A 19,084-nucleotide genomic window follows, 5' to 3' on the forward strand; every position below is an offset into this window, starting at 1 on the left:
CACTAAACGGTTATAGTAATTTACACTCCAATCGAATAGGCATGAAAGTGCCTTTTCTTTTTTTTCATAGCTTCACCAATGTAAGTTACTCAGAGTCTCTGAAATATTTGTTGAGCTAATTGGCTAAAAACAATATCTCAGTTTTTAGGCTGGGAACGGTGGCTAACGCCTGTAATCCTAGCACTTTGGGAGGCCGAGGCGGGTGGATTACCTGAGGTCAGGAGTTCAAGACCAACCTGACCAACATGGTGAAACCCTGTCTCTACTAAAAATACAAAAAATTAGCCGGACATGGTGGTGTGTGCCTGTAATCTCAGCTACTTGGGTTGCTGAGGAAGAAGAATTGCTTGAACCCAGGAGGGTGAGGTTGCGGTGAGCTGAGATCAAGCCACTGCACTCCAGCCTGGGCAACAGAACAAGAAATTGAGACTCCATCTCAAGAAAAACAAAAACAAAAACAAAAAAACCCCACAATATCTTTTTTGTTTTGTGTTGTTTTGTTTTTGATTTTTTGACACAGCGTCTTGCTCTGTCGCCCAGGCTGGAGTGCAGTGGTGTGATCTCGGCTCACTGCAACCTCCGCCTCCGGGGTTCAAGTGATTCTCCTGCCTCAGCCTCCTAAGTAACTGGGATTACAGGCGCACGCCACCATGCCCGGCTAATTTTTGTATTTTTAGTAGAGACGAGGTTTCACCATGTTGGTCAGGCTTTTCTCAAACTCCTGACCTCATGATCTGCCCGCCTCGGCCTCCCAAAGTGCTGGGATTACAGGTGTGAGCCACTGCGCCTGGCCCAATATCTCAGTTTTTTAAAGATTGCATTTCTCTAATTACTATAGTATTTGAATCTCTATTGATTTACGTATTTTGCAGATACATACAAACCTATCTTCACCTTACCTATCCTTTTCCCTTTTGACAGAGCTATTAATCTTTTACTTATTGATTTGAAGATGTATATCTATCTACAAACATAAGTACACACAGATACATTTTTACACATTTTTTACTTATTAATAACTTTTTGTGATACATGTGGTTCCCAGTGCCTATCCTCTGACTCCAACTCTCTCACTTTTGAATTTGCTATCAACATCAGCTTCCAGAGTTAAACCTCTCTTCTCAGTCCAATAACTTCTGGCTTCATTTGCTTCCCAGACCAGTCTCATCCCCTTTCAGATATTTTTAAACTAGGGTCTTCTGCAATTCTAGAATCTTCCATCTTCAAGATACTGATCAGTTCATCATCTCTCCAATTGTGGGTAAACTGTTCACTTTCTTTCCTCAGGTTTCTGAGTATTGACAGAAATTACAATGCTCCATAGTTTCATGAAAATTTATGCTTTCTAACTTTGTCTAGCTCCCCAGAGCATTTGGTGATCTTTTTTTGTTTCCTTTTTCTACTCCTGTGGCAGATTATTCACAGTCGTTTTGTTCATACCTAGTTGACTTCCCAACCAATTGCTTACAGCTGTGCAGCTACACCCAACCTCATTTCTACCTCTTATTCCCAGCAGAAGTTTCACCTGTTACTTTTCTTTGAGACTCAAAGTCATCACACATGAGTTCCCTTTCCTCCACTTCAAAATGTCTAAACATTTTTAGAAAAAGGGTATCTTGGTTTTCTGAGAACACTTTCACATGCTGCCCTAACCCTGTCTCCTTCTCTCCCCTAGAACCAGTCTTGTTTTCTCAGGCATATATATTTCTTGCATTTTTTTATTTTTTTGTTTTTTGAGACAGAGTCTTGCTCTGTCACTCAGGCTGGAGTGCAGTGGTGCGATCTGGGCTCACTGCAACTTCCAGCTCCCAGGCTCAAGTGATTCTCATGCCTCAGCTTCCCGAGTAGGCGGGATTACAGGCGTGTAACACCACGCCTAGCTAGTTTTTGTATTTTTAGTAGAGACGAGGTTTTGCCATGTTGGCCAGGCTAGTTTCGAACTCCTGACCACAGGTGATTCACCCACCTTGGCCTCCCAAAGTGCTGGGATTATAGGCGTGAGCCACCACACCTGGATGTTTCTTGCATTTTTAGTTTGCTCCTTTCCACAAGCTCAGTCTATAGAAATATTTTACTATTTCCACCCCTAGCCTAACCCCTACCGCAGCTACCATTTGATTATTTTTCTCTTCTTTGTCATGTTTCTTGAAAAAGTAATCTGTGCTAACTAACTGTGTCTACTTAGTTTCTACTCACTTCTCACCCACTTGCAATCTGGTTTCCATTCCTTAGATGTGCTCGTAGGCTGGGCGTCGTGGCTCACGCCTGTAATCCCAGCACTTTGGGAGGCCGAGGTGGGTGGATCACCTGAGGTCAGGAGTTTGAGACCAGCCTCTGTGAAACCCCGTCTCTACTAAAAATACAATAATTAGTTGGGCGTGGTGGCGGGTGCCTGTAATCCCAGCTACTCGGGTGGCTGAGGCAGGAGAATCGCTTGAACCGGGGAGGCGGAGGTTGCAGTGAGCCAAGATCATGCCATTGCACTCCAGTCTGGGCAAAAAAAGCAAAACTCCATTAAAAAAAAAATTATTTGTTGTTTATCCAGCATTCAGATCAAACTGGCTTAGCTTTATTTTTATTTGCTAAATCTGGCAACCATACCCAGAGACACTTAATAAAACTTTGGAGGCTGGTCTGAGTGCCTTGGTGTTTACAACTAATTGATCCCAATCAGTTACAGATTTCTTTGTTCCTTCACTTGACTGGTCTTAAAAAACAAACAAAAACAAAAAACAATTTAAAAACTACCATTCTAAATAATTAAAAAAACCAGTTTACCATAAGAGTTAACAGAAAAAAACTGTAATTTTCTATTAATTTACAAATTAATATAAACATAATAGTAATAGTATTAGTAATGGTTAAATATTGATAAGCTGAAAATGTGTATAAAAACATGTAGGTCAGGCTTCACAGTCAACAGATTTCTTAATTTTTAAAAATTTGCTAACTGGCATCCTGATCTGATCTGTTAATTTTTATTTCTACTAAAATTAGAAAATCTGTATTTACAGTGAGTTTGTCAGATATGGCAAGAAGTGTTTGATGGCTACCAGATAATTCTGAATAGTTGGAGCTTACAAGGATCTATTGGAGAATTTCTAGTGAAAGCATTCAGTGGTTTGTCAGATTCTAAGCAGAAGAGCAAAGAGTAACCTCAAAAGTCAAATGCTTCAACTTGAGAGAGAGCAGGAGTAGTATTCAGTGGCATTGGCTGCATTCAGCTCTGGGAAGCATTTACCCCCATTTGGTTGCAACATTTGGATGTGGTTTAGAATATGTTCAATAATGTGTCATTCATTTTTTTCCTCTGATGAAGAAAGAAAACTATCATGTGTTGGGAAATAAAATACTCTTGGCAGTCAAGGCATTTGCATCATAGTCTGCTTTTCTTACAAAATCCTGATACTTTGTTCTTAACATTAAAAATGTTTGCTTTTGTGATCCACCATCTGCAGTAGAACTGCTACCAAGATGCAGACTTTTGTAATGGGGAAGACATCACTCTCTTATTTGTTGGGGTTCATTGGTTGAACTCTCTAATACAATATAAAATGTAAAGTCCTGGCAGGATAAGAAAGGAATTCCTACTCATCAGCAGAGTGATCTTTGCTGGTAAGCAATTGGAAGATGGATGTACTTTGATGACAGCATTCAAAAGGAGTCCACTCTTCTTATTGTGCTGAGACTTTGTGGTGGTGCCAAGGAAGAAGTATTACACCACTCCCAAGAAGAATACGCATAAGAGAAAGACGGTTAAGCTAATGGTCCTAAAATATTACAAGGTGGACAAGAATGGCAAAACTAGTTGCCTTTGTTGTGAGTGCCCTTCAGGTGAGTGTGGTGCTGGAGTTTTTATGGCCAGCCACTTTGAAAGACATTATTGTGGCAAATGTTGTCTGACTTACTGTTTCAACAAACCAGAAGACGAGATGGGTTAATAAAAGGCATGAACTAAAAAGCAAAAACAGGCTGAGTGTGGTGGCTTATGGCTATAATCCCTGTGCTTTGGGAGGCTGAGGTGGGAGAATGGCTTAAGGCCAGGAGTTCGAGGTTCCAGTGAGCAATGATGGTGCCACTGCACTCTAGCCTGGGTGAAAGAGTGAGACTCTATCTCTAAAACAAAAACAAAACTCCAAACCATGACATTTAGAAGTTAAAGTAATATGTTCATGTTAATGAAAATATTGCTCAGATGAACCATTTGAGAAACCTACTTAAATCCTACTTAAAATAATAAAAATGGTTTATGTTACTATTATCTATATCATAAAGAAGAGATTTTCACTTCAATCCTTATTAAAAACTGACAGCATTTCCCCCCCTTACTGGCCTCCATACTTAACTGTGGAGAAAGCACCAATTTATCTGTTTCTTCTCAAAGATTGTGCTCACTGGATGATATTTTACTACATTTATGGTTTGTGCTAATTTGTTCAATGTCGAATCAAAATCAGGAGAAATTTTTTTTTTAGAAATGAGGCCTTGCTATGTTTCCCAGGTTGGCCTCAAACTCCTGGGCTCAAGTGATTGTCCCTCCTCAGCCTCTAGATTAGCTAGGACTACAGGCATGCACCATTGAGCCTGGCTGGGAGAAGTATATTTTGGCTATGAACTGTTTTCTGAATAAAATGGAAAGTGGGCTGGGCATGGCGGCTCATGCCTGTAATCCTAGCACTTTGGAAGGCCGAGGTGGGTGGATTGTCTGAGCTCAGGAGTTGGAGACCAGCCTGGGCAACATGGTGAAACCTCGTCTCTAATAAAAGCACAAAAAAATTAGCGGGGCAGTGGTGACGGGCGCCTGTAATTCCAGCTACTGAGGAGGCAGAGGCAGGAGAATAGCTTGAACTTGGGAGGCAGAGGTTGCAGTGAGCCATCATGGCACTGCACTCCAGCCTGAGCAACAGAGTGAGATTCTGTCTAAAAAAAAAAGAGGAAATAAAAAGGAAAGTGGACTGACATCTTTTTTGTAGGAACAGTGTTCTTTCTGCATCCAAAGTTATAACTCCATCAGTGTTTTTTTGTTTGTTTGTGTTTTTTTTGCGACAGAGTCTTGCTCTGTTGCCAAGGCTGGAGCTTAGTGGCATGATCTCGGCTCACTGCAACCTCCGCCTCCCAGGTTCAAGTGATTCTCGTGCTTCAGCCTCCCGAGTAGCTGGGATTACAGGCATGTGTCACCATGCCAGACTAATTTTCGTATTTTTAGTAGAGATGGGGTTTCGCCACATTGACCAGGCTGGTCTCAAACTCCTGGGTCCAAGTGATCCGCCTGTCTTGGCCTCCCAAAGTGCTGGGATTACAGCCGTGAGCCACCATGCCTGGCCTGTAACTCCATCAGTTTTGATCCCAAGATATCTTTTTCAGACTGACTCATACCTCACAAAATAATTCTTATCTAAATGAAAAATGTTTTCTTTTGTATCTTGAATTTTTAATGATAAACCAGACAGGAAGTTTCTGGGCATTTCTCCTTATGTATTGCCTATATGCTGTAAGCGGATTCATATTGTGTATATCAGTGGTTTCTACGCTTAAAACAAACATCTGGTAGCAGGTACAGGGCAGATATTGCCATTTCATGTTGTGTATCATGACTCCATGTGATATTTGACAAAGAATTCTGCCAATAGCTTTGTTACACTTTTTTTTTTTTTTTTTTTTTTAGATTGAGTCTCGCTCTGTCACCCAGGCTGGAGTGCAGTGGCCCAATCGATCCCAGCTCACTGCAACCTCCACCTTCCAGGTTCAAGCGACTCTCCTGCCTCAGCCTCCTGAGTAGCTAGGACTACAGGCGTGTGCCAACACGCCCAGCTCATTTTTGTATTTTTAGTAGAGATGGGGTTTCACCATATTGGCCGGGCTGGTCTTGAACTTCTGATCTCAGATGATCCTCCTGCCTTGACCTCCCAAAGTGCTGGAATTACAGGCGTGAGCCACTGCACCCAGCCAGCTTTGTTGCACTTTCTCCAAACAGAATATGTTATTAACTTTGTAGCTAGTTGTGTAAGCAGCTCTATAACAAAATGATTTCTACCAATTTTTTCTACAGAAATGTAACTTGATCTCTTTTAACCACAAAATTTATCCACATCATACAGGAAAACATTTTGCATTTATTCTGGAAAAATCCATTTTACTTGGTAAAGAAGCTACAGCATTTTTTTTTTTTTTTTTTTTTTTTGAGATGGAGTCTCGCTCTGTCGCCCAGGCTGGAGTGCAGGGGCACCTCGGTTCACTGCAACCTCTGCCTCCCAGGTTCAAACGATTCTCCTGCCTCAGCCACCGGAGTAGCTGGGATTACAGGCACGCGGCACCATGCCCGGCTAATTTTTGTATTTTTAGTAAAGATGGGGTTTCACCATGTTGGCCAGGCTGGTCTCGAACACCTGACTTTGTGATCTGCCCTCCTTGGCCTCCCAAAGTGCTGGGATTACAGCCACCCCGCCCAGCCCAGCCAATGTATTTCTTTTGGGTGGATGATTTTTTTCTTTTTGGTGACTTATAAATATAACAACAAAATGAAAGAAAAATGAAATTTTAACAGATGTAAACAATAATATGTAAATTATGTTAAAATACCTTTGCAGTGAACTAAATAAGTGGATCAATGTAATCTGCGCAGTACATATACAACTTCTAAGAATGCAAAGATGTTCAATAGCATAATGGGATTTTTGTTAAAATTTTAATTAAATTTGTATTAAACATTTTGTGAGCGATACATGAAAAGGAAGTACTTTGTAGTGCTAAAATTGTAGTGCTAAAATAGGGGGATGGGTGGAACAGGTTTCCAGTGTCAGACTCCTTTAGTTTGCCTCCCACATTACTTACCTGCTGGATGTCCCTTGCTTACCCTCTTTGTTTCTGTTTCCTTAATTGCAAAATGGAAATAGCAGTAGAACCTACCTCATCGTTGTTGTGAGGATTAAATGAGTAAACACATATAAAGCATTTTGGACAGTGCCTACCTCGAATAGCTCAATGCTTCCTATTACCAGGAAACAAAAATTAGCCGGGCGTGGTGGTGCGCGCCTGTAATCCCAGCTACTCAGGAGGCTGAGGCAGGATAACTGCTTGAACCCGGGAGGGAGAGGTTGCAGTGAGCCAAAATCGCACCACTGCACTCCAGCCTGGGCGATGGAGCAAGACTCCGTCTCAGAAAAAAATAAAGAAAAAAGAAAATAAATCTGCACAGCCATCATCTTATTGATTCCCTATTAAAAACTCCTCACTGGCCAGGTGTGGTGGCTCACGCCTGTAATCCCAACAGTTTGTGAGACCGAGGCGGGCGGATTGCCTGATGGCAGGAGTTCGAGACCAGCCTGGCCAACATCGTGAAACTCCATCTCTACTAAAAATACAAAAAACATTAGCCAGGCGTGTGGCGTGCGCCTGTAATCCCAGCTACTCAGGAGACTGAGGCAGGGGAATTGCTTGAGCCGGGGAGGTGGAGGTTGCAATGAGCCGAGATTGCGCCACTGCCACTCCAGCCTGGGCGACAGGAAACTCCATCTCTACTAAAAATACAAAAAACATTAGCCAGGCGTGTGGCGTGCGCCTGTAATCCCAGCCACTCAGGAGACTGAGGCAGGGGAATTGCTTGAACCGGGGAGGTGGAGGTTGCAGTGAGCCGAGATTGCGCCACTGCACTCCAGCCTGGGCGACAGAGCGAGACTCTGTCTCAAAAACAGACAAACAAAACTCCTCACTCTGTCCCTGTCACTGACCAAAGAAGTTACCCATTCTCAAATTACTTTCTTCATCCATTGCCTCCAATTTTGGCTGGCAATATCTCCCATACCAAACCGTTAACACCTGGATCCTTTTAGACTACCAGTTCCATAGCAGGCATTCAAAAGTTAGTCATTTAACTTTTTCACCAGGGACAAAAGTCCTTAAAAGAGGAAAAAAACTGGAAAGGATTACAAATCACCATGTGAAGTTTAGGTGCTCTTTAGCACCTCTTGTTGCCCAGACTGGCGTGCAGTGGGCGCTATCTCGGCTCACTGCAACCTCTGCCTCCCAGGTTCAAGCGATTCTCCTGCCTCAGCCTCCCAAGAAGCTGGGATTACAGGCATGCGCCACCACGCCCGGCTAATTTTGTATTTTTAGTAGAGACGGGGTTTCGCCATGTTGGCCAGGCTGGTTTCGAACCCCTGACCACAGCTGATCCGGCCGCCTCGGCCTCCCAAAGTGCTGGGATTACAGACGCGAGCCACCGCGTCCAGCCTAAAATACCCATTTTAATTGCATTTCAATGACGTTACTCGGTCATTGACCTCTTACGCAAGGAGGGCGAGATTAGGGAGACAGCTGGACTTCTTCCTCGCCCTCCCTTCACTGGACTGGCTGGCGCAGTGAGTAGCCCTGCCCTTGGTCGATTTGGCATTTTCATTGGTCAATTTTTCTTAGGAGGCTGGCCGTGTGTTGACTCCGCCTACTATATAGGCGGGGTCTCCCCGCCGCAGGGGCTGGGATGCTGGGGGCTGCTGAAGCCGCCATCTTGGATTCCGCGGTAGCGGAGGCGGCGGTCAGGCGCCGCTTCTGGGGAGTGGCCTTTCTTTTCCCCTCCCTCCCGGTTCGGTGGCGGCGGCTCCTCCCACTGGGGGGGGGGTGGCGCGGCGGCGGTGGCATCTGCGGCCATGGCGGCGACTAGTGCCAACCCCGGTGAGGAGACGGAGGACTGGAGCGCCTCTAAAGGGGAGGGGCCGAAGGGGCTGACAACTAAGGAGACCCAGGGCTGAGGGGACGCAGCTGGAGCTGAAGGCGCCGGGGCGGGGCGGGGGCCGCGAGAGACGGTGGGGGAGCGGTGACCTGGGGAGGGGCCCGATCCCGGGGACTTGGGTAGACTCGAGTATACCCAAGGGAGCGAGGGGGCAGGTGGGAGTTGGGGGGGGCTCCCTGTCCTGACCTCCGCTGGAGCGGCAGCCAGTGCGGGGCTGGCCCGCCCTCACTCCTCGGGCGGCGTCTGGTCTGTGATGTGGTCCTCTTTTAACCCTCTGCCCGCTGGAGCCGCTTGATGCCGAAAACTGTAGGCAGAGTGTCTCGGTTTACTTTAAGAGTAGTTTGGATTCATAAACCCTGGACCACACTGTTCTTTAGTTGAGGCGTTGCTTCCAAACATTTAAAGGTTTAGATTTTAATTTAAAAAATAAGAAATGGACATTCTTTGATATATACGACGTTTCTTTAGGCTGTTACCTCCCACCCGCAACCCCCGTCCCCGTCTCCGTCCCCGGACTATACTTTGAAACTTAGATCTTGTATTAAGAGGGCCTGTAGTGTCTTTGCCTGCTGAGGGCAGGGGTTTGTGTAATGGTTGTGGTTCCGGACAGGTCTTTAGTTCCACAGCCCCAGGTTTAAATCTTGTTAGGCCTACATCGAGGCAATTTCCAAACTCTTTCAGAAAAGTTTGATTCCACACCATTTCTCAATTTCAAAAAATAATCAAATATCAAAAAGGTTTGGTCTGTTTTGTCTAAGAGATGGAGTAGGGTGTAGTGCAGTTCTAGAGAGATCAGATCTTCAAATTACTAGTCCCAGCCCTCTTTCCTCTATGTTACAGTTATTTCTCTTTAGAAGGCATTTCATTTTAGGGGTCTAGTTTATCTTGCAGACCTTGGTTATTCTTGCCAAATAAAGTCTATCCTTTTCCAAAAACCAATATATTTGATAGCCTTAAAAAGGGCCTTGAGATATGTGTGTGTGTTGCGTGGGGCGGAGAATTTCTTGAAAATAAAACAGTGGGAGTGATTACCCCCATCCCCACGTTGAAATTTAGATTTTTTTTCATGTTACTGAAAGGCAGTATGATTTTGCAATATCCAGATTTTGATAGGACAGTTGAATCACTGAAATTTCTTTTCTACCGTGTTTCTGGGAATAGCTATTTTAAGAAATGGTTAGTTTGTCACATGTCATTTTTTTTAAATCTTTTAAATTTTTTTTGAAGGAAAGGGAGGTAAAATTAATCGCAAAAATTACATTGCAGGAAGTGCTGAGTGATAGAATAAAACTATAAAACAGGAAAAATGCCGTTATGTCAAACCTGACCTTGTAGTAATATAACCTATCTGTGAACTATGGAATAAATAAACAAGATTTTTAACTGATCACACATTGCAAAATACTTATATAACCCTAGTTAAATTGCAAAGCATTTCTCTTATTAAGAAGTGGCCTGGGTAAACAAGTTTTAGTTCATATGTCAGAAGCTTTTTTCCAGCTGTGTGGGTGGGGTTGCTTTATTTTGTTTTGTTTTTTGAACAACAGCAACCAGAATGACAGCCTCTTGACCATATTTTCATAAGCTGATCAATATCAGCTTAAATCTTAGCAGAAAATAGCATATGTTAGTGTGTATGTGTGTGTGCAGAATCCTTGTTAATGAAACAGCTTTGTTTACTATGCTTTGGCTGCTTGCTTCTGCAATTTTTAGATTTCCTTTTTCTTTTTCTTTGTTTTCCTTTCTCCTCTCCCCTCTCTCCTGTCCCCTCTCCCCTCTTTTTCTTTTGCTACAGGGTCTTGCTCCTTGCTCTGTCGCCCAGTCTGGAGTGCAGTGGCAAGATCACTGCTCACGGCAGCCTCCACCTCAGGGGCTCAAGTGATCCTCTCACGATCAGCCTCCCGAATAGCTGGGACTACAGGTGCCTTGCCACCATGCGCGGTTAATTTTTAAATTTTTTTGTAGAGACAGATGCCTTGCTATGTTGCCCACGCTGATCTTGATCTCCTGGTCTCAAGCAAGCCTTGCCTCAGTCTCTCAAAGTTGGGAATACAGATGTGAGACACTTTGACCAGATTTCTTTTTTGATGTTGAAAAATTATTCCATCTCTTCTGACTTATTGATCCCATGTTCAGTTCAATCAAATCAGAAGATATATTTTCTTTTTTCTTTTCTCCCTTTGCTCTTGTATATCATGAGGAAGAGATCAGAGATACATTGTGGATTTTTTCAGTAGCCTGTTGCATTTTGGGAAATGAGATTAATGAATGGAGGGACATAGGTGGAAATGTACTGTGCTTAGTGAAGATAAATGTTTTCAGGTCAGAATTCTTTGCTACACTGTCATACCTTCTTTCCTTAGAGCCATTTTAAGGACCAGGGACACCATGCCTATTTCTTTGAGTTTTTTCTACTTTATATTTTTGCTGGAGTACTAATTTTTTTTTTTTTTTTTTTTTTTTTTTTTACAATTCTTGTTAGTTTTGTCAAGATTTTAAAAAATATTTCACTCTTTAAGCTTCACTTCAGTTAATCCTTTTTAAAAATAATACTTATTTTTATTTTTCAGACAGGGTCTTGCTCTGTCTCCCAGACTGTAGTGCAATGGTGTAATCACAGCTCACTGTAGCCTTGAACTCCTGAGCTCAAGTGATCTTCCCACCTCAGCCTCCTGAGTATCTGGGTCTACAGACACACACCACCACACCTGGATACATTTTTTAACTTTTTGTAGAAATGGGATCTTGCTATGTTGCCCAGGCTGGTCTTGAACTCCTGTCCTCAAGCAATCCTCCCACCTTAGCCTCCTAAACTGTTGGGATTATAGGTGTGAGCCACTGACCCGGCCAAGTTAATCCTTAGGGTTAGTAATAGTGCTTGAACATGTTAATTGTGCTGGTGGCCCTGCAGTGTTTTTCAAGGGGACCAGGTTCTTCTGCATTTTTCACTGTGGTGCTGCATTAGAAGAAGAGTAAAATATGGTTGGTACTCTCATCTAAGAGTTGTGTTGAAGTAATAGTTCTGTGATGATTTTTTTTCTCGAATTGATAATTCTTCATATTCTATCATTTTTCACTAGTTCTACTTATCACTGGCAAGTAGAACTCGGTGGGTAGGTGGTCCATGAAACTTTAGGCTGTTTCTTTCTTGTGTATGGACTAGACAAGTTTTGTTTTTTTTGTTTGTTTGTTTGTTTTGAGACGGAGTCTCACTCTGTCGCCCAGGCTGGAGTGCAGTGGCGCGATCTTGGCTCACTGCAAGCTCCGCCTCCCAGGTTCACGCCATTCTCCTGCCTCAGCCTCCCGAGTAGCTGGGACTACAGGTACCCGCCACCACGCCCGGCTAATTTTTTTTTTTGTATTTTTAGTAGAGACAGGGTTTCACCGTGTTAGCCAGGGTGGTCTCGATCTCCTGACCTTGTGATCCGCCTGCCTCGGCCTCCCAAAGTGCTGGGATTACAGGCTTGAGCCACCGCGCCCGGCCCGGACTAGACAAGTTTTGAGGAACACATTTTTTTTTCCCCATAGGAGAGGGTCTTGCTCTGTCACTGAGGCTGGAGTGCAGTGACACAATCATGGCTCACTGCAGCCTTGACCTTCTGGGAGCATGTGATCCTCCCACTTCAGCCTCCTGAGTAGGTGGGACCACAGGTGTGCACCACCGTGGCTGGCTAATTTTAAATTTTTTTTAGAGACAGGGTCTTGCTGTGTTGCCCAGGCCGGTCTTTAACTCCTGGCCTCAAGTGATCTTCCTGCGTTGGGCACTCCCCAAGAGCTGGGATTATAGGCATGACCACCATGCCCAGCCAAGGTGGAACACTTTTTAAATTGAATATGTCATTTGTAATGCATTGGCTGAGGGAACAGTTGGGAGGAGATTAGGTATTTGATTTACAATTCCAAATTCAAACTAGAGATGTTGAATGAGTTTGTAGTAAGTGTAGGTTTTTATCTCTCTTGATTCTGGTATTCTCATTAGCAGAGAATTCTTTTTGTGCTGTTATGTACAAGTTACTGTGGATGAAGAATGTAGTAGAAGGAAAAGGGTAATACCGTTTGGGTTTGTAAGGCTGTCATTTAGGAAGAAAATTTTTTTTAGCTAATTTTCACCTATATAACTTTGTTTTAACTGCGTCAATTAACACAATTCTTACCTGTTACCTTTATTTACCTTTTTCAGATATGGGAAAATAGGAATTCATGCAATGTAAAGTTAAGATGTCAAGATATTCTTTTATGGCCAGGTGTGGTGGCTCGTGCCTCTAATCCCTTTGGGAGGCCGAGGCAGGCCGATTGCTTGAGCCCAGGAATTTGAGACCACCCCGGACAACATGACGAAACCCCTTTTCTACAAAAAATACAAAAAATTATCCGGGCACTGTGGTGCACTTTTATAGTCCCAGCTACTTGGGAGGCTGAGATGGGAGTATCACCTGAGCCTGGAAAGTTGAAGCTGCAGTGAGCTGTGATCATGCCACTGTACTCCAGCCTGGGCGTTGGAGTGAGACCCTGTCCCACAACAAAAAAAGAGATAGTATTTTATTATATTGCAAAGGCCTTTTTTTTTTTTTTTTTTTTTTTTTTTGAGACAGGGTCTTACTGTGTTGCCCAGGCTGGAGTGCAATGGTGCGATCTTGGCTCACTGCAACCTCCGCCTCCTGGGTTCAAGCTATTCTCCTGCCTCAGCCTCCCGAGTAGCTGGGATTACAGGCACCTGCCATCACGCCGGCTAATTTTTTATTTTTAATAGAGACAGGGTTTCTCCATGTTGGCCAGGCTGGTCTTGAACTCCTCACCTCAGGTGATCCGCCCACCTTGGCCTCCCAAAGTGCTGGGATTACAGGCGTGAGCCGCCATGCTCTGCCGCCATCTGTTTTTAAGAATGCTGCCTTGGCCGGGCACGGTGGCTCATGCCTGTAATCCTAGCATTTTGGGAGGCCGAAGTGGGCGGATCACCTGAGGTCAGGAGTTTGAGACCAGCCTGGCCAACATGGAGAAACCCCGTCTCTACTAAAAATACAAAAATTAGCCAGGCATGGTGGCAGGTGCCTGTAATCCCAGCTACTCGGGAGGCTGAGGCAGGAGAATCGCTTGAACCTGGAAGGTGGTGGTTGCAGTGAGCTGAGATCGTACCACTGCACTCTAGCCTGGGCGACAGAGTGAGACTCCGTCTAAAAAAAAAAAAAAACAAAAAAAACCCACAACTGCCTAATATGCCATAATGACTTTAGTAAGTAGACATCAGTGAATCTTCAGGTTGGAAATATGACAACACCTATCATTTTACACTTAAGGAGACAAACCCAGGGAAAGGAGTGGATAATTAAGTTCCTTCTATATGCCAGGCTGCACTTTCCTATTTTGTTGCTAATCTTTATGTCTAGTCTGTAGCAACTGTCTCCAACTTTTCACATAAACTCTTCAAATTTATGTCACTTTTCATGATTTCGTCAATGTATTTTCTTGTTTTAAAGTTTTTATTATTTTAGATAGTGACCGGGTCTCACTATATTGCCCCGGCTGGTCTCAAACTCCTGGGCTCAAGCAATCCTCCTGCCTCGGCCTCCCAGAGTGCCGGGGTTACAGGTGTGAGCCACCCTCTGAGGCCCATTTTATATTTTCCCTCCACGTTTTCATTGTAGTTGAATGGACAAGTAAGTTTATGGATTCAACAGTATACTTAGGGCTGGACATGGTGGCTCATACCTGTAATCCTAGCACTTTGGGAGGCTGATGTAGGTGGATTGCTTGAGCCCAAAAGTTTGAGACCAGCCTGGGCAACATGGTGAAACCCCATCTGTACAAAAAAATACAAAAAATTAGCAGGGTGTGGTAGCATTCCCTGTAGTCCCAGCTACGTGGGAGACTGAGATGCGAGGATGACCTGAGCCTGGGAGGTTGAGGCTGCAGTGAGCCATCATTGTGCCACTGCACTCCTGTCTGGGTGACTAGGAGACAGAGTGAGACCCTGTCTCAAAAAACAAAACAAAACCAGCATACTTAGGATATAAGTTCCATGAGAGCAGAACTTTTGCTTTCCTTGTTTACCAGAGCATTGCAGTGCTTACAGTGGGTGCCTAGTATGTTGGATTAGAGTTTAATGTATGTTTGTGGAATAAAAATGAATGTAAAACCCACTGTTAATATGAAATACCTTTGAAGGGATAAAACTAATTAAGCCATTGACATCATGAATTTGTACTAACTATAATAACATCTAATATTTATTAGTAATACTTACCAGCTGTTCTCATTTAATTTTTATAACAATCGTATTAGGTAAGTATTATTATTCTTGTTTTACAGATGAGGAAACTAAGGCACAGAGAGTGAATAAGTAACTTGTCTGAAGTCACATAGCTACTAGAAGTTAGAGACAGAATTTTATTATTGGCAGTCCATCTACACAGTCATCATTCTTAATCTCTAAGTTATTATTTTTTCCATTGTGACTTAGAGTCAACTTCCTACTGAAATATAGTACAATGGATATCTTTTGAGAAGGAGGTAGGTGGAGTATTGTCTTTTTTGTAGATGAAAAGGGTGAAATACCACATTAGGCAGCCTGGGGGCAAGGCATTGCTTGGTTGGAGAACCAAGTGCAAGGTGCTGAAAAAAGGAGCTAGAAGAGTAGTTTCCAGGCTGAGTGTGGTGGCTCATACCTGTAATCTCAGCACTTTGAGAGGCCAGGGTGAGAGGATTGTTTAAGCCCAGGAGTTGGAGAGCAGCCTGAGCAATATAGTGAGACCTTGTCTCCACAAAAATATATATAAAAAAATTAGCTGGATGTGGTGGTGGATGCCTATAGTCCCAACTACTTGGGAGGCTGAGATGGTGGGAGGATCTCTGAGCTTGCTAGGTCAGGGCTGCAGTGAGCCATGATCACGCCACTGGACTCTAATCTGGTTGACAGAGTGAGCCCCTGTCTCTAGGAAAAAAAAAAAAAAAAAGAGTAGTTTCCTAAAATCTTTTCTGTAACATTCTGTAATTCTTCATTTTGTTTTGTTTTGTTTTTTTGAGACTGAGTGTCCTTCTGTCACCCAGGCTGGGGTGCAGTGGCACGATCTCAGCTCACTGCAAGCTCCGCCTCCCAGGTTCACGCCATTCTCCTGCCTCAGCCTCGCGAGTAGCTGGGACTACAGGCATCCACCACCATGCCCTGCTAATTTTTTGTATTTTTAGTAGAGATGGGGTTTCACTGTGTTAGCCAGGATGGTCTCGATCTCCTGACCTCGTGATCCGCCCACCTCAGCCTCCCAAAGTGCTGGGATTATAGGCTTGAGCTAGCGCGCCCGGCCTAACATTCTATATTTCTTTCTCCTAGTTCTGTGTTTCAATTCTTTAAATACTTTTAAGGGTTTTTTTGAGACAAGGTCCTGTTGTGTCAGCCAGGCTGGAGTGCAGTAGCGTGACCATAGCTTCCTGAAACACCTCCAATTCCTAGGCTCAAGCGATTCTCACTCCTCAGTTTCCTGAATAGTTGGGACCATAGGTATGCACCATCATGCCCAGCTAATTTTTTAATTTTGTAGAGACAGGATCTCGCTATGTTGCCCAGGCTGGTCCTTTTTTTAAAAAATTTTATTATTATTTTTTGAGACGGAGTCTTGCTTTGTCACCCAGGCTGGAGTGCAGTGGCGTGATCTCGGCTCACTGCAACCTCTGCCTCCCGGGTTTAAGCGATTCTCCTGCCTCAGCCTCCTGAGTAGCTGGGACTACAGGCACGTGCCACCGCGCCTGGCTAATTTTTGTATTTTTAGTAGAGACGGGGTTTCACCATGTTGGCCAGGATGGTCTCGATCTCCTGACCTCGTGATCTGCCCACCTCGGCCTCCCAAAGTGCTGGGATTACAGGCGTGAGCCACCGCGCCCGGCCTGCCCAGGCTGGTCTTGAACTACTGTCCTCTAGTGATCCTCCTGCTGTTGGCCTCCCAGATTGCTGAGATTACAGGCATGAATCATGCACTGCAGCTTTTAGGGTTGTTATTAGAATCCTCTACAAGTTCTTGATACTCCATAATTGAGCCTCTCCTAGAAACTTGGTTTCAGAGACACTGTTGCTAGGTCTTTATCACTGATTGTTCCTTCTTTGTCCTTTTTGCTTATCTTTCTGCTTGTTTCTTTCTCTTGTTCAGTATTCTTCTACTTTTCTCTTCTCACCCTTGAGGCTAGGACTCTTCTTTGAGACAGGGTCTTGACTCTTTTTTGAGACAGGGTCTTGCTATGTTGCCCACGTTGGTCTTGGATTCGAGCTCAAATGATCCTCCCACCTCTGCTTCCTGAGTAGCTGGGATTACAAGTGTACACCACAGTGCCCGGCTTGGGGCTAGAACTAAATAGTAAACCAAGCAGTTTCCTTCATTTCTTCCCATTTGCCCACCTACCTGCCTTCCTAGCTGCTTGCCTTCCTACTTCAATTTGACATTCACTTGGTACCTACCATAGTCCTCTTCCCTTTGTATTAGTCCATTCTCACACTCTATAAATAACTACCTGAGACTGGGTAATTTATGAAGAAAAGAGGTTTAATTGACTCATAGTTCCGCAGGCTGTATGGGAGGCAGGGCTGGGGAGGCCTCAGGAAACTTGGAATCATGGCGGAAGGCGAAGGGGAAGCAAGCATGTCTTCACATGGCTGGCAGGATAGAGGGAGAGAAGGGGAAGGTGCTACACACTTTCAAACAACCAGATCTCTTGAGAACTCTATCATGAGAGAGCATTAGGGGAATGGTGCTAAACCTTTGGAAACCACCCCTATGATCCAATAACCTCCCACCAGACTGCACCTTCAACACTGGGGATTACAATTTGACATGATATTTGGGTGGAGACACAAAGAGCCAAACCATATCACCCTTCATTTATCTTTTATGTATAAAAGACTCCAAAAATTTCATTCCTGGCTTCTCACATAAACTACTTTCCTATATTTTTATCTATTTAAAAGATATCTCTCTCTTTTTCTTTTAAAGTTGAGACAGGGTTTTACTATGTTGCCCAGGCTGGTCTTGAAATCCTGGGCTCAAGCATTCCTCCCACTTCAGCAACCTGAGTAGCTGGACTACAGGTGTGTGCCATTGTGCCTGGCTGCATCTCTGTTTGAATAGTTTTTTTTTTTTTTTTAATTTATAGAAATGAGGTCTCACTGTATTGCCCAGATTGGTCTTGAACTGCTGAGCTCAAGTAGTCCTCCCATCTTGGTCTCCCTAGTAGCTGGGATTATAGGTGTATGACACCATGCCCAGCTCTATTTGAGTAATCTGTTTTTTTTTTTTTTTTTTTTTTTTTTTTAAAGACAGAGTCTTTCTGTGTTGCCCAGGCTGGAGTGCAGTGGTGCGATCTTGGCTCACTGCAGCCTCCGCCTCCTAGGTTCAAATGATTTTTGTGCCTCAGCCTCTCGAGTAGCTGGGACTACAGTGTGCCACCACGCCTGGCTAATTTTTTGTATCTTTAGTAGAGATGGGGTTTCGCCATGTTGGCCAGGCTGGTCTTGAACTCCCGTCCTCAAGTGATCCACCTGCCTTGGCCTCCCAAAGTGCTGGGATTACAAGTGTGAGCCATTGCGCCCAGCCTCTATTTGAATAATCTTTAACATCCTATATATGTATGTACTCACCAGTATTTCCTTTAAATCTGCTGTTCTTCCTACCTTTCTGTATCTTTCATCACTATCACAATTCAGTTTTTCATTTCCCCAGGCTAAGGAACTATAAGTGTTTGGATTTTATTTTTTATGTGTTTATCTGGGTTATTACCTCTTCTCAGGTCTTTTGCCAAATATACGTGTGTGTGTGTGTATATGTATGTGTGTATACATACATATATAAAAGTTATTTAAATCAAAACTATACATCCATATATTAATATTTAAAGACTTAGTTTTATAAAATGTTTGTTACAAAAAAATTATAAGGGAGTCCTCTGCTCCCTTTCTCTCATTTCCTTCTCTCCAGTGGCATCATTTTTATTTCTTTTAACAGAATTCTTTGTTTCTGTTTAAATAAAATGTCCCAGTGAAAGACATTAGTTTCCAGATCAAAGGGGCTGTGCACACATCAAGGCCCATTATGCTGAAATTTCAGCATCAGATAGAGAATATCCTATAAGCTTCAGAGAGAATAAGATTATTCACATTCAAAAGATTCAGGTATCAGATTGGTCTTTTTTCTCAGTAGTCATGCTGGAAAGTAGAAGACCTTGGAACAGGCTGACCTTGGTGGCTCACGCCTGTAATCCCAGCATTTTGGGAGGCTGAGGCAGGTGGATCACCTGAGGTCAGGAGTTTGGGACCAGCCTGGTCAACATGGTGAAACCCCGTCTCTACTAAAAATACAAAGATTAGTTGGACGTGGTGGTGTG

At 43.6% G+C, this 19,084-nt stretch overlaps 1 protein-coding gene across 7 annotated transcripts in view; it reads left to right on the plus strand.

The window, feature by feature from the left end:
• Positions 1-8,443: 8,443 nt before the first annotated feature.
• ARNT (aryl hydrocarbon receptor nuclear translocator) overlaps positions 8,444-19,084 on the plus strand; it is a 66,205-nt gene continuing 55,564 nt past the window's right edge. For 2 of the 7 annotated variants that reach the window (XM_055101639.2, XM_008970461.5), the window contains exon 1: positions 8,452-8,667. In XM_055101639.2, coding sequence (XP_054957614.2) covers positions 8,643-8,667 — 25 coding nt within the window. In that variant the 5' untranslated portion in view covers positions 8,452-8,642. Of the gene's footprint in view, positions 8,668-19,084 lie in introns of all 7 variants that reach the window. The other 5 variants (XM_003817287.5, XM_003817288.6, XM_055101641.2 and 2 more) reach the window with 5 other exon arrangements.

The sequence above is a fragment of the Pan paniscus genome, chromosome 1, assembly GCF_029289425.2.
Source record: "Pan paniscus chromosome 1, NHGRI_mPanPan1-v2.0_pri, whole genome shotgun sequence".
NCBI classification, from domain to species: Eukaryota; Metazoa; Chordata; class Mammalia; order Primates; family Hominidae; genus Pan; species Pan paniscus.